Source organism: Oncorhynchus clarkii, chromosome 17, assembly GCF_045791955.1.
Source record: "Oncorhynchus clarkii lewisi isolate Uvic-CL-2024 chromosome 17, UVic_Ocla_1.0, whole genome shotgun sequence".
Lineage (NCBI taxonomy): Eukaryota > Metazoa > Chordata > Actinopteri > Salmoniformes > Salmonidae > Oncorhynchus > Oncorhynchus clarkii.
Window position 1 is genome coordinate 52,276,086 of NC_092163.1, and position 16,569 is coordinate 52,292,654.

The 16,569-nt window shown below is 43.0% G+C and overlaps 1 protein-coding gene across 2 annotated transcripts in view; it reads right to left on the reverse strand.

The window, feature by feature from the left end:
• Positions 1–15,872, reverse strand: part of LOC139371082 (receptor tyrosine-protein kinase erbB-3-like) — a 35,328-nt gene extending 19,456 nt beyond the window's left edge. For both annotated transcript variants that reach the window (XM_071111135.1, XM_071111134.1), the window contains exons 1-2: positions 15,424–15,872; positions 3,171–3,325 (exon numbers count right to left, since the gene is read on the reverse strand). In XM_071111135.1, the coding sequence (XP_070967236.1) occupies positions 3,171–3,325; positions 15,424–15,508 (240 nt within the window). In that variant the 5' untranslated portion in view covers positions 15,509–15,872. The remainder of the gene's footprint in view (positions 1–3,170; positions 3,326–15,423) is intronic.
• Positions 15,873–16,569: the final 697 nt, after the last annotated feature.

A 16,569-nucleotide genomic window follows, 5' to 3' on the forward strand; every position in this document is an offset into this window, starting at 1 on the left:
TAGGTTCCAGGATTCATCCAATGGCATTGAGGAGTACACCACCTCAGTTATCGGCTTCATCAACAAGTACATCGACGACTGAATCCATGGATTACAGGCAACATCCGCATCGAGCTAAAGGCTAGAGCTGCCGCTTTCAAGGAGCGGGAGACAAATCCGGACGCTTATAAGAAATCCCATTATGCCCTCAGACGAACCATCAAACAAGCAAAGCGTCAATACAGAATTAAGATTGAATCCTACTACACCGGCTCTGACACTCGTCAGATCTGGCAGGTCTTGAAAACTATTACGGACTACAGAGGGAAATCCAGACGCGAGCTGCCAAGTGACGCGAGCCTACCAGACGAGCTAAATGCCTTTTATGCTCGCTTCAAGGCAAGCAACACTGAAGCATGCACGAGAGCACCAGCTGTTCTGGATGACTGTGTGATAACACTTTCGGTAGCCGATGTGAACAAAAGCTTTAAACAGGTCAACATTCACAAATTCGCTAGGCCAGACAGATTACCAGGACGTGTAGTCAAAGCATGAGCGGACCAACTGCCAAGTGTCTTCACTGACATTTTCAACCTCTCCCTGACCGAGTCTGTAATACCTACATGTTTCAAGCAGACCACCATAGTCCCTGAGCCAAAGGAAGCGAAGGTAACCTGCCTAAATGATTACCGCTCTGTGGCACTCACATCGGTAGCCATGAAGTGCTTTGAAAGGCTGGTCATGGCTCACATCAACAGCATCCTCCCAGATACCCTAGAGTCACTCCAATTCGCATACCGCCCCAACAGATCCATAGATGACGCAATCTCATTTGCACTCCTTGCCCTTTTCCCACCTGGACAAAAGGAACACCTATGTGAGAATGCTGTTCATTGACTACAGCTCAGCATTCAACACCATAGTGCCAACGAAGCTCATCACTAAGCTACGGACTCTGGGACTAAACACTTCCCTCTGCAACTGTGTCCTGGACTTCCTGATCGGCCGCTTCCAGGTGGTAAGAGTAGGCAACAACACGTCTGCCACTCTGATCCTTAACACTGCTCAGGGGTGTGTACTTAGTCCCCTCCTGTATTCCCTGTTCACCCACGACTGTGTGGTCAAACACGACTCCAACACATCATTAAGTTTGCTGACGACACAACAGTGGTAGGCCTGATCACTGACAACGATGAGACGGCCTATAGGGAGGAGGTCAGATAACTGGCAGTGTGGTGCCAGGACAACAACCTCTCCCTCAGTGTGAGCAAGAAAAAGGAGCTGATCGTGGACTACAGGAAAAGGCAGGCCGAACAGGCCCCCATTAACATCGACGGGGCTGTAGTGGAGCGGGTCGAGAGTTTCAAGTTCATTGGTGTCCACATCAGCAACAAACTATCATGGTTCAAACATACCAAGACAGTCGTGAAGAGGGCACAACAAAACCTTTTCCCCCTTAGGAGACTGAAAAGATTTGGCATGGGTCCCCAGATCCTCAAAAGATTCTACAGCTGCACCATAGAGAGCATCCTGACCGGATGCATCACCGCCTGGTATGGCAACTGCTCGGCCTCTGACCGTGAGGCGCTACAGAGGGTAGTGCGAACGGCCCAGTACATCACTGAGGCAAAGCCTCCTGCCATCCAGGACCTATATAACAGGCAGTGTCAGAGGGAGGCCCATAAAATTGTCAGAGACTCCAGTCACACAAGTTATAGACTGTTTTCTCTGCTACTGCACGGGAAGTGGTACTGGAGTGCCAAGTCTAGCACCAAAAGGCTCCTCAACAGCTTCTTCCCCCAAGCCATAAGACTGCTGAACAATTCATAAAATCGCCCCCGTACATTTTATATTGACCCCCTCTCCCTTTTGTACAATGCTGCTACACACTATTTATTATCTATGCATAGTCACTTCATCCACACCTACATATACAAATTACCTCAACTAACCTGTACCCCCGCACACTGACTCGGTACTGGTGCCCCCTGTATATAGCCTCGTTAATGTTATTATTTTTGTGTTACTTTTTATTATGACTTTTTACTTTCGTCTACTTGGTAAATATTTTCTTAACTCTTTTTGAACTGCACTGTTGGCTAAGGGCTTGTAAGTAAGCATTTCATGGTAAATTCTACACTTGTTGTATTTGGCGCATAAAAATAAAGTTTGATTTGAAATTTCGAACTTTCACCGTATGTATTCTACTATTCTACCTCTCAAAAGTAAGTTCAGATCTCGCTTAGTGGCTGGAGGCCCTAAGCAATTGCTTATATCGCTTATGCCTGGGGCCGGCCCTGGACTAAGGTTATAGAACTGCATGTAAGGTGACTCATTTTGTACAGGAGACAGTGACATTATCCACAGGAGACACACACTGATAAGAGCTCTGAGTAGTTATCTGTGCAGCAAAGGGAAGTCTGTGGCCTGACATGTCTGATTGTGTGTTTAGTGTTGTCAGCATTGGTGGAAAAAGTACCCAATTGTCATACTTGAGTAAAAGTAAAGATGCCTTAATAGAAAATGACTCAAGTAAAGTAAGTCACCCAATAAAATACTACTTGAGTAAAATTTTTAAAGTATTTGGTTTAAAGGTACTTAATTATCAAAAGTAAATGCAATTGCTAAAATATAATTAAGGATCAAAAGTAAAAGTACAAGTATAAATAATTTAAAACTCTTCATTTTAGCAATTACAATTTTCTTTTTTTAAATTTTTATTTATGGATAGCTAGGGGCACACTCCAACACTCAGACATCATTCACAAATGAAGCATTTGTGTTTGGTGAGTCTGACAGACAAGAGGCAGTTGGGATGAACAGGGATGTTCTCTTGAGTGTGTGAATTTGACAATTTTCCTGTCCTGCTAAGCATTCAAAATGTAACAAGTACTTTTGGGTGTCAGGGAAAATATTACATGTATATCATTTTCTTTAGGAATGTAGTGAAGTAAAAGTAAAAGTCGTCAAAATTATAAATAATAAAGTAAAGTACAGATATCCCAAGAACCTACTTAAGTAGTACTTTCAAGTATTTTTACTTAAGTACTTAAACACCACTGGTTGTCAGGAAAATAGACTAGCACTATATTTAGACTTCTGTTGAACTGGACTAAATTATACATACACTCCTGATGCAAGAAACACACACACACACCTGTTGCCATTTATCCACCTGTTCATCCCCTCACCTGTAGAAAAGTGAAATCCCTCCAATGTTCCATCATGGTTATCTCCAGATTGCCCATGACAATCTCACAGCCACTGTACATATCCTTCATCAGTGTGTACTGCGTCTGTGAACTTCCTGTCACGCTCAGTGCGTTCTGGGTGCCGGAGCATATCACTGCGGGGAAAGAAAGGCAAAAGATAGTTCTTCAGTTTTTAGGATTTCACTTCAAAACTCTAGCCTAAGTTGTTGTCAGTACTGATCCATTTTGTGTAGTTTTGATGTAACACATCAGCTCACAACATACATTCAAACTCTGACTAATACGTACTGTAATAACTGTCAGTGCTAGGAATAATAATTCATTTGTTTATGCTAATTTCTCATGCTCTTTAGCTTTGCATGCTAACGGCCAGAATGGATACATGTGATGTGAAATAGGCTGAGGCCAGTGCTACATTCAATACAGTAACTGACTGTCTCTGGGGCAGACATACTGGGCCTTGTTTATTGTGGCCTGTAGGATGTTTATTGTGGCCTTTTCCATGTCATTGGGACAGAGAGACTGTTTTGCTATTCAAATCTCAACCAGATGTCCAAAGAGAGAGAAAGAGAAAGGGAAAGAGGAAGGAGGAGAGGCTAACTCTGTATAATAACGTGTTTGTATTTTTATTTCCAGTTGCTGTTCGATGAATATGTTTCCCTATATACCAATAGGTAATTTATTCACAGATTGAAAGGTAGCTAAGAACAAGCTATACTGTGTTGGATCTGATGGGATGTTGAACTGCACACAGGCTTGCTTGTAACTACCCTAAAGAGATAGACCATGTTTATAACGAAACAGGACGAGACCCAAATGCAGACACAGGAAGCAGATGGTTCGAGTCTCTGGTATTTATTAATAGACAAGGGGCAGGCAAAAGGCAGGTCGAGGAAAAGCAATAGTTCGTAAACCAGGTCAGAGTCGGATGGGTACAGGGTGGCAGGCGGGCTCAGGGTCAGGGCAGGCAGAATGGTATGGCAGGCGGGCTCAGGGTCAGGGCAGGCACAAAATGTCGGAACCGGGAGGAATAGAAAAACAGGAGTACAGAAAAACACACTGGTAGGCTTGACGAGACAAGACGAACTGGCAACAGACAAACAGAAACCACCGGTATAAATACACATGAGATAATGGAACAAATGGGAGACACCTGGTGGGGGATGGACACAAGCATAAGACAGGTGAAACAGATCAGGGTGTGACAGCATCCCCACCTCTAGGGGCGTCACCTGGCGTCCTACCCTGGCGGATGCCTGGTTGACCGGGATGCTGGCAGTAAAAGTCAGTGATGAGGGCCAGGTCCAGGATGTCCTTTAGCGGGGACCCAGCACCTCTTCTCCGGGCCATTACCCTCCCAGTCAACCAGGTACTGGAAACCCCTGCCCGAAGTTGAACACTCAGGAGGCGTCTCACCTTGTATGCCGGAAACGTTATTGGATGAAAGCCAGGGTCCGGCGAGAGCCGAGATGACAGGTAAGCTTTGAGGAATGGGCCCATTCAGGACCGGGCCGAATCAGGGACGAACATCCAGTTAGCCATGCCCCCTGCCTGGTGCACCTTGTGGACCAGGCTCTTGATTCTCGAGACAAGTGTAGCAGTGAGACAGGAGGTAGGGAGGATGATCTCTGGGTCTGATTGTGTAGCCGCAGAACTGTACAGGCGGGAGAGAGCATCAGGCTTAACAGTTAAACCGAGTGAATAACAGACCCCAATGAGCCTGTCTAGAGTTGAGGAGTTTGGCGATGCGGACATATTCAAGATTCTTATGGTCAGTCCAAACTAAGAATGGGTGTTCTGACCCATTAAGCCAATGCTTCTACTCCTCCTCCTTCTACTCCTCATCTTGACTGCAAGAAGCTCTCGATTACCAATGGCATAGTTCCTCTCAGCAGAATTCAGGCGATGAGAAAGGAAAGTGCAGGGGTGCAACTTTTGGTCCTGTGTCGAACGTTGGGACAGAATGGCCCCCACTCCAACATCCGAGGCATCAACCTCCACCACGAACTGACGGGATGAGTCCGGATGGATGAGGATGGGCTGTGGTGAAACGATGCTTGAGATCCAAAAACCCAGTGTCGGCAGCTGGGGACCATGTGAACGGCACCTTAGAAGAAGTGAGTGCAGAGAGGGGAGAAGCCAGGGTGCTGTAGCCCCGAATGAAGCGCCGTCCAGTGCTCTGGCTTCCATGGGAATGTAGAGGAGTTGTGTGGAGATACCCAGCTCAGATACTAGAGTAGCGTCCATGAAGCTCTCGTCAGCCCCAGAGTCAATGAGCATCCGGAGAGATTTAGACCGGTCACCCCACAGCAGGATAACATGGAAAGGAGTACGAGTAATAGGAGTTAGAAGACTCCCAGTATGGCCCACCAGCGTTACATATCCACCTGTCCAGTAAAATATCAGACTCATCAGTAGGTGGGGGCTCGGGTGACATTGGATCCTCTCGGGAATGCAGGCGTCGGGGACTTCCGGGTTTCTTCGGAGGAGAGAAAGCAGCCGTGGAAGAGCGAGTGTGGACGAGAACAGACCTTCTCTCCCTCCTGCATTCCCATAGGTGCCCAACAATCACCCATAGGTGCCCTTATCCTTATGGTTAAGGCTATGAGGGAGTCGAGGTTCAAGGTTAATACTCGAGCTGCGAGCTCGTCTTTAATCTCCTCAGATAATCCATGAAGGAAGGTGTCAAACGGGGACTCCGGGTTCCAGGCACTCTCAGCAGCCAACGTGCGAAAATCTACCGCGTAGTCTCCCACACTACCGGAGTCTTGATGCAGTAGAAGTAGCTTTCGGGCCACCTCTCCCAGACACTGGAGAATCGAACATCTTCCTCACATCCGCCACAAAATCCTGCAGACGAAGGCAAATGGTGGATTGTTGCTCTTAAACCGCTGTAGCTCAGGTGTGTGCCGTTCCAGACATCAGTGTTATGAGATACGCTTTCTTCGAACGATCCGAAGGAAACGAAGAGGGCTGCAGCTCAAAGATACGAGAGCACTGGGAAAGAAACGCCTGGCAGATTCCAGGATCCCCAGCATAGCGCTCCAGAGGAGGTAAGTGGGGTTCTTGGGAAGCCGGGGTAGGCTAGACAAAAATCACCACTGTAGTGGGATTACTGAGCATCTGGGAGGTCTCCGTTGTGACATGCTTCCTGATAGATAGTCCACGGAATTGTTCCAGTAATGATTTGAAGCCCTGGTCATGGCGTTCCGCCAAAGTATGGAGTCCTTCCATAAGATTCTGGAGTAGCTCCTCATGTCTTCCAATGGTGGCTCCATGCAGGGAGACAGTGTTGCGGAGCTGGTCCGAGTCTGCTGGGTCTGTCATGGGCAGTTCCTACTATAACGAGGGACAGGAGGCAGATGGTTTGATTCTCTGGTAATTATTAAAAGACAAGGGGCTGGAAAGAGGCAGGTCGAGGACAGGCAGAAGTTTGTAATCCAGGTCAGATGGGTACAGAATGGCAGGCAGGCTCGAGGTCAGGGCAGGCAGAATGGTATGGCAGGCGGGCTCAGGGTCAGAGCAGGCAGAAAAGGTCGGAACCGGGAGGACTAGAAAAACAGGAGTACGGAAAAACATGCTGGTAGGCTTGACGAGACAAGATGAACTGGCAACAGACAAACAAAAACCCCCGGTATGAATACACAGGAGATAATGGAACAAATGAGAGACACCTGATGGGGGGAGGAGATAAGCACAAGACAGGTGAAATAGATCAGGGTGTGACAATGTTGTCTAGTTTGTGTGCTCTCACATGTTGTCTATGTGCTGTGTTCTTGTGCTCTCACAATGATCGAAATACATGTTCTGCATTAAATCTGGAGACTGAGGAGTCACATAGACATGAGCACCGAAAGTGTTAACATGTACAGTGCCTTGCGAAAGTATTCGGCCCCCTTGAACTTTGCGACCTTTTGCCACATTTCAGGCTTCAAACATAAAGATATAAAACTGTATTTTTTTGTGAAGAATCAACAACAAGTGGGACACAATCATGAAGTGGAACGACATTTATTGGATATTTCAAACTTTTTTAACAAATCAAAAACTGAAAAATTGGGCGTGCAAAATTATTCATCCCCCTTAAGTTAATACTTTGTAGCGCCACCTTTTGCTGCGATTACAGCTGTAAGTCGCTTGGGGTATGTCTCTATCAGTTTTGCACATCGAGAGACTGAATTTTTTCCCCATTCCTCCTTGCAAAACAGCTCGAGCTCAGTGAGGTTGGATGGAGAGCATTTGTGAACAGCAGTTTTCAGTTCTTTCCACAGATTCTCGATTGGATTCAGGTCTGGACTTTGACTTGGCCATTCTAACACCTGGATATGTTTATTTTTGAACCATTCCATTGTAGATTTTGCTTTATGTTTTGGATCATTGTCTTGTTGGAAGACAAATCTCCGTCCCAGTCTCAGGTCTTTTGCAGACTCCATCAGGTTTTCTTCCAGAATGGTCCTGTATTTGGCTCCATCCATCTTCTCATCAATTTGAACCATCTTCCCTGTCCCTGCTGAAGAAAAGCAGGCCCAAACCATGATGCTGCCACCACCATGTTTGACAGTGGGGATGGTGTGTTCAGCTGTGTTGCTTTTACGCCAAACATAAAGTTTTGCATTGTTGCCAAAAAGTTACATTTTGGTTTCATCTGACCAGAGCACCTTCTTCCACATGTTTGGTGTGTCTCCCAGGTGTCTTGTGGCAAACTTTAAACGACACTTTTTATGGATATCTTTAAGAAATGGCTTTCTTCTTGCCACTCTTCCATAAAGGCCAGATTTGTGCAATATACGACTGACTGATTGTTGTCCTATGGACAGAGTCTCCCACCTCAGCTGTAGATCTCTGCAGTTCATCCAGAGTGATCATGGGCCTCTTGGCTGCATCTCTGATCAGTCTTCTCCTTGTATGAGCTGAAAGTTTAGAGGGACGGCCAGGTCTTGGTAGATTTGCAGTGGTCTGATACTCCTTCCATTTCAATATTATCGCTTGCACAGTGCTCCTTGGGATGTTTAAAGCTTGGGAAATATTTTTGCATCCAAATCCGGCTTTAAACTTTTTCACAACAGTATCTCGGACCTGTCTGGTGTGTTCCTTGTTCTTCATGATGCTCTCTGCGCTTTTAACGGACCTCTGAGACTATCACAGTGCAGGTGCATTTATACAGAGACTTGATTACACACAGGTGGATTGTATTTATCATCATTAGTCATTTAGGTCAACATTGGATCATTCAGAGATCCTCACTGAACTGGAGAGAGTTTGCTGCACTGAAAGTAAAGGGGCTGAATAATTTTGCACGCCCAATTTTTCAGTTTTTGATTTGTTAAAAAAGTTTGAAATATCCAATAAATGTCGTTCCACTTCATGATTGTGTCCCACTTGTTGTTGATTCTTCACAAAAAAATACAGTTTTATATCTTTATGTTTGAAGCCTGAAATGTGGCAAAAGGTCGCAAAGTTCAAGGGGGCCGAATACTTTCGCAAGGCACTGTACTAGTTCATTAGATTCACACAGGGAATAACAATCAGTAAAAGCTAGAAGGTGATTCTGGAGAGAGTAACGTATAGCATGTGATAACAGTCCAATGAGCAGGCCCAGCCATCATAAAGCAGAGATAGCAGCTAATTTATTGTGCTTGTGAAGGAGCAAGAGAGAGAGGGTCACAGGTGCTAGTCTAGAGGAATTTGGACACACTTGGACATCAATCCCAGTCAGACAGAGCACACTGACTCTACCTGGGTAGAGGGTCTATGGAAATTCCTGAACACTACACTCTTAGAAAAAAGGGTTCCAAAAGGGTTCTTTGGTTGTCCCCATAGGAGAACACCAGACATCACCAACAACAATGTCGCCTATGGGCACAAACCCACCATCGCTGGACCAGACAGGACTGGCAAAAAGTGCTCTTCACTGATGAGTCACGGTTTTGTCTCACCAGGGGTGATGGTTGGATTCGGGATTATCGTCGAAGGAATGAGCACTACACCGAGGCCTGTACTCTGGAACGGGACCGATTTGGAGGTGTAGAGTCCGTCATGGTCCCACACCAGATACTGACTGTTACTTTTGATTTTGACCCCCCCCCCCTTTGTTCAGGCACACATTATTCAATTTCTGTTAGTCACATGTCCGTGGAACTTGTTCAGTTTATGTCTCAGTTGTTGAATTTTGTTATGTTCATACAAATATTTACACATGTTAAATTTGCTGAAAATAAACACAGATGACAGTGAGAGGACGTTTATTTTTTTGCTGAGTTTAGAACCCTCTGTGGAAATAGTTTGACATGGAACCCAATAGGGTTCTACCTTGAATCAAAAATGGTTCTTCAAAGGGTTCTCCTATGGGGACAACCGAAGAACTGTTTTAGGATCCAGATAGCACCTTTTTTTCTAAGTGTACCTAGCAGCATGCTACATTAGACCAGTGCTCTTCTATCTTGGTCCTGGACACCCACAAGGTTGCACATTTTACTCTTGCCCAGCACTTGCATATGTGCAATCTGCCATTGTGAGATTGCATGTGTGTATTAAACGTGTAATAAACAAGGAACATACTTTTTTATATAACGAATCACCAGCTAGATGATCGGTGTACAAGTTACAACACAAGAGAGTGTCATTTAAGCATGTGTACTGTAGGAGTTCTGTTCAGCTCAAATTGGGCCATGGACTTTGTGCAGTGTAGACACGTTTGGGCCTTGGAATTGTAATTATCATTAGATTGTAATTATGTTCTTCTGTGTACATTGCCCACTGCGAACCATCTTATCACTGCCCCACCTAGATTAAGCACTGGGAGAAGCCTGAGCTGGGTCACTGCTATCAGTGGATGGCTTAAAGCTGTTGACACTCAGCCAGTTCAATTACCTGTTGAGAAATAGTCCAGTGCACCTGCACATGTACACCCAGGCAAAGAAAATCACAAACATGTACAATCACCAGACAAACACTAATGTGTATGCAAGCACATTGTACACATAATTGTACACAAAGAAGGTCATCAGATGCTGTTCAGCCACGTTATCTACCTCCATAGTGTTCCTGTACACTGTTTCACATTGTTTGTATAGAATGGTAACTTTTTGTCTTCTATATTATATATTGTATTGCCTTGTCTTTTTTTAATTGACTATTGTGCTCTTGTTATTTTCTTACTATTTGTATTACTTTTATTAATCTACTTTGTACATTGATAGTTTTGCTACTGTATATTGTATATTTAACAAATAAGGCCCGTGATATATGGCCAATATACCACTGTTATGGTCTGTATCCAGGAACTCTGCATCGCGTCGTGACTAAGAAAGGGGAAAGGGGGATTCCTAGTCAGTTATACAACTGAATGCCTTCACCTGAAATGTGTCTTCCGCATTTAACCCAATCCCTCTGAATTAGAGAGGTGCGGAGGGCTGCTTTAATCGACATCCACGTCTTCAGTGCCCCGGGAACAGTGGGTTAACTGCCTTGCTCAGGGGCAGAACGACATATTTTTACCAGCTCGGGAATTCGATTCAGCAACCTTTCGACAGCCCTTAACCTTGGTATATTGGCCATATACCACACCCCCGCGGGCCTTATTGCTTAAATATACAATATACAGTAGCAAAACTATTATATACTGGTTACCAATGTAATTAGAGCAGTAAAAATACATGTTTTGTCATACCCATGATATACGGTCTCCTATACCATGGCTTTCAGCCAATCAGCATTTAGGGCTAAAACCACTCCGTTTATAATGATAGTTTTGCTATTTCACATTTATTCTGCACTGTTGAGGAAGAGCTGGAAGTAATCATTTCACTGTATCGTTACACCCGCTGTATTCTATGAATGTGGAGAGGAAAAAAAAGTCAAGGGGTCTGAGTACTTTCCAAATGCACTGTATATCTACTGTACACAGAAATCGTGGCCAATTGCTTCCTGTTTAAGTCATGTCTTTAGTCACGTTTGTATGGGTCAAACAAAAACACTCTTGGTTGACAATAGAGCCTCCCACAATGCAGGTGATGACTGCAGGGCGAAGTTGATGAAGAGCAGCTGCAGAAAATTGCAGTCGACTGTAGTCAAAACATCATGACCGTTCAATGATTTTTGGAAAGTTCATGCAGTCGACATTTAGGAGCATGCCCAGGGCCCCAGGGTTCTGGTATAGAAGCTCCTCTTTCTCTCTCTCTCGCTCTCTCTCTCTCTCTCTCTCTCTCTCTCTCTCTCTCTCTCTCTCTCTCTCTCTCATAATGAAGATATTTTCCTAGACTATACCTCTTTTCCATTTTCTCCTGACTATTTTCCTCTGTTGCATATGCAGTCAAGGCTAGATAGTGGTGTCATTGTCCATTTCCTTAGACCAACCTAACACACTAAAAAACATTACTGCCATAGACAGTAACCTAACACACTAGAAAACATTTCTCAGTCCTGGATCAGGTTTAGTTGTCATTTTCCTTCAGCTGTTTCCACAGGAAAGAAAAGGGAGGGAAAGAAAAGAAAGAATGGAGGTAGGAGGAGATAAACTATTTCTATAAAGCGATAGAAACGGTGGATGAGGTAAACAGAAACTTGGCTCAGGATGCCAACAGATTACTGCATACCTTAGAGGTCTATTCTCACATACACGCCTCACTGAGATGTATGTTCAGCACACACACACTGACACACACACACACTGACTCACACACACAAGCACACATATACACAGAGCAGAAGGATCAACACACACATCAAAGCATATAAACACATACTATGTCACATTTATTTTATAAGGCACATTTTATATTGCTATTGTTCACTTCCCACAGGGTATAATCCTTCAGGTTCATTGATATTGTAATAATGCTTAGCTTAGGAATACTTTTTCTGTGATAAATGAAAATAATAAATAAAGAGTTTCATTCCAAAACGAGATATATCCATTTTCAGAAATGTTGGTAAAAGAGCGTTTTTGGTTTAAAGAATTTACCAAAGAGATTGGTGTGTTTTTGTCCACATCTAATCATGGCATGGGGTTGTTCAGTAACAGACATGTATTTATTTGAAATCTTTCACTGGGTGGTTTCATTTCAGAGATACAAACAACCACATTTTGCAGCAAAACAAGATATATTCGCCTCACTCTCAGAAGAAAAAGTAGCATTCAAGGATTTACACAGTCAAATGTGACAAATAATTACATTTGTAATAAAGAACTGAACAAATGATACATTTGATGTCAATAAATGTCAAAAATATATAAAAAATTATCAATACAGTAATATGAGATCTGGGCTCTGGTCAAAAGTAGTGCACTATATAGGGAATAAGGTGCCATAGGGACATGACCTAAGTATAACCAAACACTATACCATTAGAGGTTAGATTCATGATGGGTTGAATTTCTATGTTAAATATACAGGATAAGAAACATATCATTCCTGCTTAATAATGGATGTACAGTGAGTACACCAAACATTAGGAACACCTTCCTAATATTGAGTTGCACCCCCCCTTTTGCCCTCAGAAGAGCCTCAATTTGTCAGGGCATGGACTCTACAAGGTGTTGAAAGCATTCCACAGGGATGCTGGCCCCTGTTGACTCCAGTGCTTCCCACAGTTGTCATGTTGGCTGGATGTCCTTTGAATGGTGGACCATTCTTGATACACACAGGAAACTGTTGAGAGTGAAAAACCCAGCAGCGTTGCAGTTCTTGACACACTCAAACCGATGCATCTGGCACATACTACCATACCCTGTTTAAAGGCACTTAAATCTTTTGTCTTGCCCAATCAGCCTCTGAATGGCATACATACACAATCCATGTCTCAATTGTCTCAAGGATTCAAAATCCTTCTTTAACCTGTCTCCTCCCCTTCATCTACACTGATTGAAGTGGATTTAACAAGTGACATCAATAAGGGATCCTAACTTTCACCTGGATTCACCTGGTCAGTCTATGTCATGGAAAGAGCAGGTGTTCTTAATGTTTTGTATACTCAGTGTATAGCGTTTTGCAACAAAACCCTCATCTAAAATCTTTGGAAATAAACTTTTGAAATATTAACTGTAATGGGTACAACGTTTGGATAAGTATTGTGCAATTACAGAGAAATACATACAATCTAAGCTATTAATACATATTGAAACCAATGAAATCATAAAAAGTGATTGAGTGCAATTAACTTTGTTCAGCAAACATGCACTGGTTTATGCTGTTCCTCTACAGTGGCCATGCACTGCACTAGTCTGGGAGACCAATATATGAAAATAACCCAGCTTTCCTACCTCTCTATTTCACAGACACGACTCCAACATCTGTAGAATGGAACCTGATGATCTGGTAAATGGTTTGTTTTTATTAACCAAGAAACAATCCACATCTTGCAAAGGTGTGCATGCATCATAATATCATTATGGTATGCCATAATTCATCTTCATCAGAAATCACTCAATCATCAACATTTGAAAACGACATGTATCACACAACAAGAATGATTTGATGCGGATAAATATGCTCCAGTGTCAAATCTTAAAACACACACCACACACGCGCGCACACACACACATGCACAAGCACACACTGTACACATACACACAATTCCGGGTGAAGAAAAACAAGCTTGAAGAGGTTGAGGACAATCCAAGCTTCAGAGATGCATGAGAAAGGGCTGTGATTGGTACGTTTTTATGGCATGGCTGTTATCGTTATCTCTGACCCCTGATATGAGTTCATGGCACACAGTGCTTTTATAGGGCCTCGTAATCTAGAGCTCTGTGCCACATCTTCAACGGCTAAGAAAACAAACCACTGCCTAACCAGTGCCCATGGTCACGTATAGGACAAATAATCAAACAACCAATCAATCAATCAAATTGAAATTATATTTCATTAAATTCAATTTGGATCCATTTTAGGATAGGAGCAAAACTGTTTTCACCCCATAGCTGCAATCTAGGACCAGCTGTCCCTCAATAAATAAAGTGTGAGTCATTTAACTGCTTATAATAATTGGGGCACATGCAACTCTGGTCCATTGTGTAATAAACCATTTATTAACTTGTAATAAATATGATCCATGCACATTTACCTTCAATGAATTCACTGTTTACCATATATTTACAACATTTGTCAAATTGTTTACCAGGGGTTATAGATCTCTAGAGAATACATTGAAATAGGTATAGGCCTAGTGTGCGAGCAGAGGAAATAAAGTACTGATTTGATGCAGATCAAAATCTACATTAATTATATTTCCTCAGTTGCGTGACATGTATGAGTATATTTACTTCTGCCTATTATCCTTCACTGATGCCAGAGGCTCAGTCTGACTATCAACTGCCTCCTGACCTGTTGTTGACTTTGTTTTCCTCCTGCACTGCACCACCTTATTTACCTAAGGCCAGATGACATCAGTACAGAGCCAAAGTTCAGATTCAAATCACAACACTTCACTCTAACATGGAGGCTATACAATCATACCTGACTCACCCTGAATACACCTCACAGATTTGACAAGTTTCCAGGAAGCTTGTTAATGAGTAGCTATTTTTTTAAACTCTTGACCATATCATATGGACACTGGGGTTAAAAAACGTAAAGAGGTGCAAAGTGAGAAAGACAGAAAGACAAAATGGCCATTTCTAGGGAGGAGCTGTTTTTTGTTAGCAGCTTGCATTGAGAGCGATAACATACAAAAGAAGCACAGAGACAATTGACACAAACACATAGGCACACTCTGTTCTGAAAGTCGGCTGACGCACAGCAAACAGGTTCTGCACATATGAAACTGGTTTTGTCCCTACGGTCAGATTGACAGCACTGATTTAAGTGAGCACAAGAGATGCACCATTGACTCTTTTATGTACACAACTCTGTGGGATTTGTCACTGCTAAAATAAAAACACTACAGCATGTAGCTTGATTGTGAATTAACACAGTGAGAAAAACATATAGGACATATTGGCACCAGTGCCACTAAACACTGTTGACTCTTTTTTTTTGCCTATAACAACATTTCGTAAGCAATGTATATTTTTAGTGGTGTTAAACTTCCTGGGCCTAAAAGTGGAATTATTGACAAAATAATAGGCAACATTCTTTGGGCATAAATTAAACAATTTGCCAAGTACAATTTTTGTGGATAAAGTCAAATGGAAAACATAATGGCTCATAAAATCGGGGGATTAGGAAATCATTTGAAAGACATTGCAGCCTACTCAATTTGATGCCGAGCGCAATACAGACACGGAACCTACCTTCTTGGGTTTGAGCGCAGGTAAACTGGAGCCATGTTAGCGTGACGCACAGCGCGAACACCTGCCGGAGACCTGTCATCCTCATTCGGCCAGTCGAGAAAATGTGTCAAACATTACGAGCTCGGAGAGATGTACAATATCGACCAAACTCTACTGTTATCCGACTGCTCAGGAATTGTTAGGCTACGAAATCCTTTGAATAAAATTCCAAATCTACAGATGAAGTCTTCGAATGTATCCCCTCCTATGTACAGTATCCCAAAGAAAAGAACAGTTCAAGTAAGTCAATTTAAAGTCGACTGAAGAGTCCTCTTTAAATTTTTATGTGAGGCAGAAGGCTACTCAGCAGAGTTCAATTGGTTAATTGACAGAAAAACGCTAAGAGTATTGACAAGTACACGGTTTGAATAGGTTAAAGGCAAGTGTACATCGGTTTGACACCGAGTTTACAATCGTTCAACCTCTGATGTGTAAAATCATCACTAGTCACCGATTGGACCACAGACTGGTCGTTGAACCTATCAGAGGCAGATGCGCCTTCTGTAGGCTACTCTACAACAGTCTGTATAAATAAAGTCTACAAAGTAGCACTTGCCACAAATGGATTATTATTGAACAATCCTTCGTAGTAAATAAAGCAAATTTTTCATTTGCCTATATTAGGTCTATTGGTCATGCTAGTACTGTATGATAAATCATGATAATTTTTGTATCATATTTCTGATTTCTGAGATATATTTAGAAATCCCTACATAATTCATTCCCTAAATTATTTGAAGAAATAACTTGTAGACAATCTTGAAGCCCTACCAGTTAAATATGATGAACCACACACAATAGACTCAACATCATTTGGGCATCCTGGCTTCTCGCAGGGAGACCTTCTCCGGGCTAATGTAAGCCCACCATTGATAAATGGCTGCTTGTTGAGAGTTACATTGCACTGCTGTTCCATGAAGGGCTGTATTGTACCTCTGTATCGTGGACTGGTTAATCAGTCTTTCTTTGAAGGGTGCTGGACCAGAGCTATCACAATGACCGCATTGTCAACGGGTCAAATTGACTTCTGAACCCTTACAAGCGCACGCACAGACGGGGCAAACATTCTTGCATTCTCTTGTCTGCGTCACTGAAACAAAATATCAC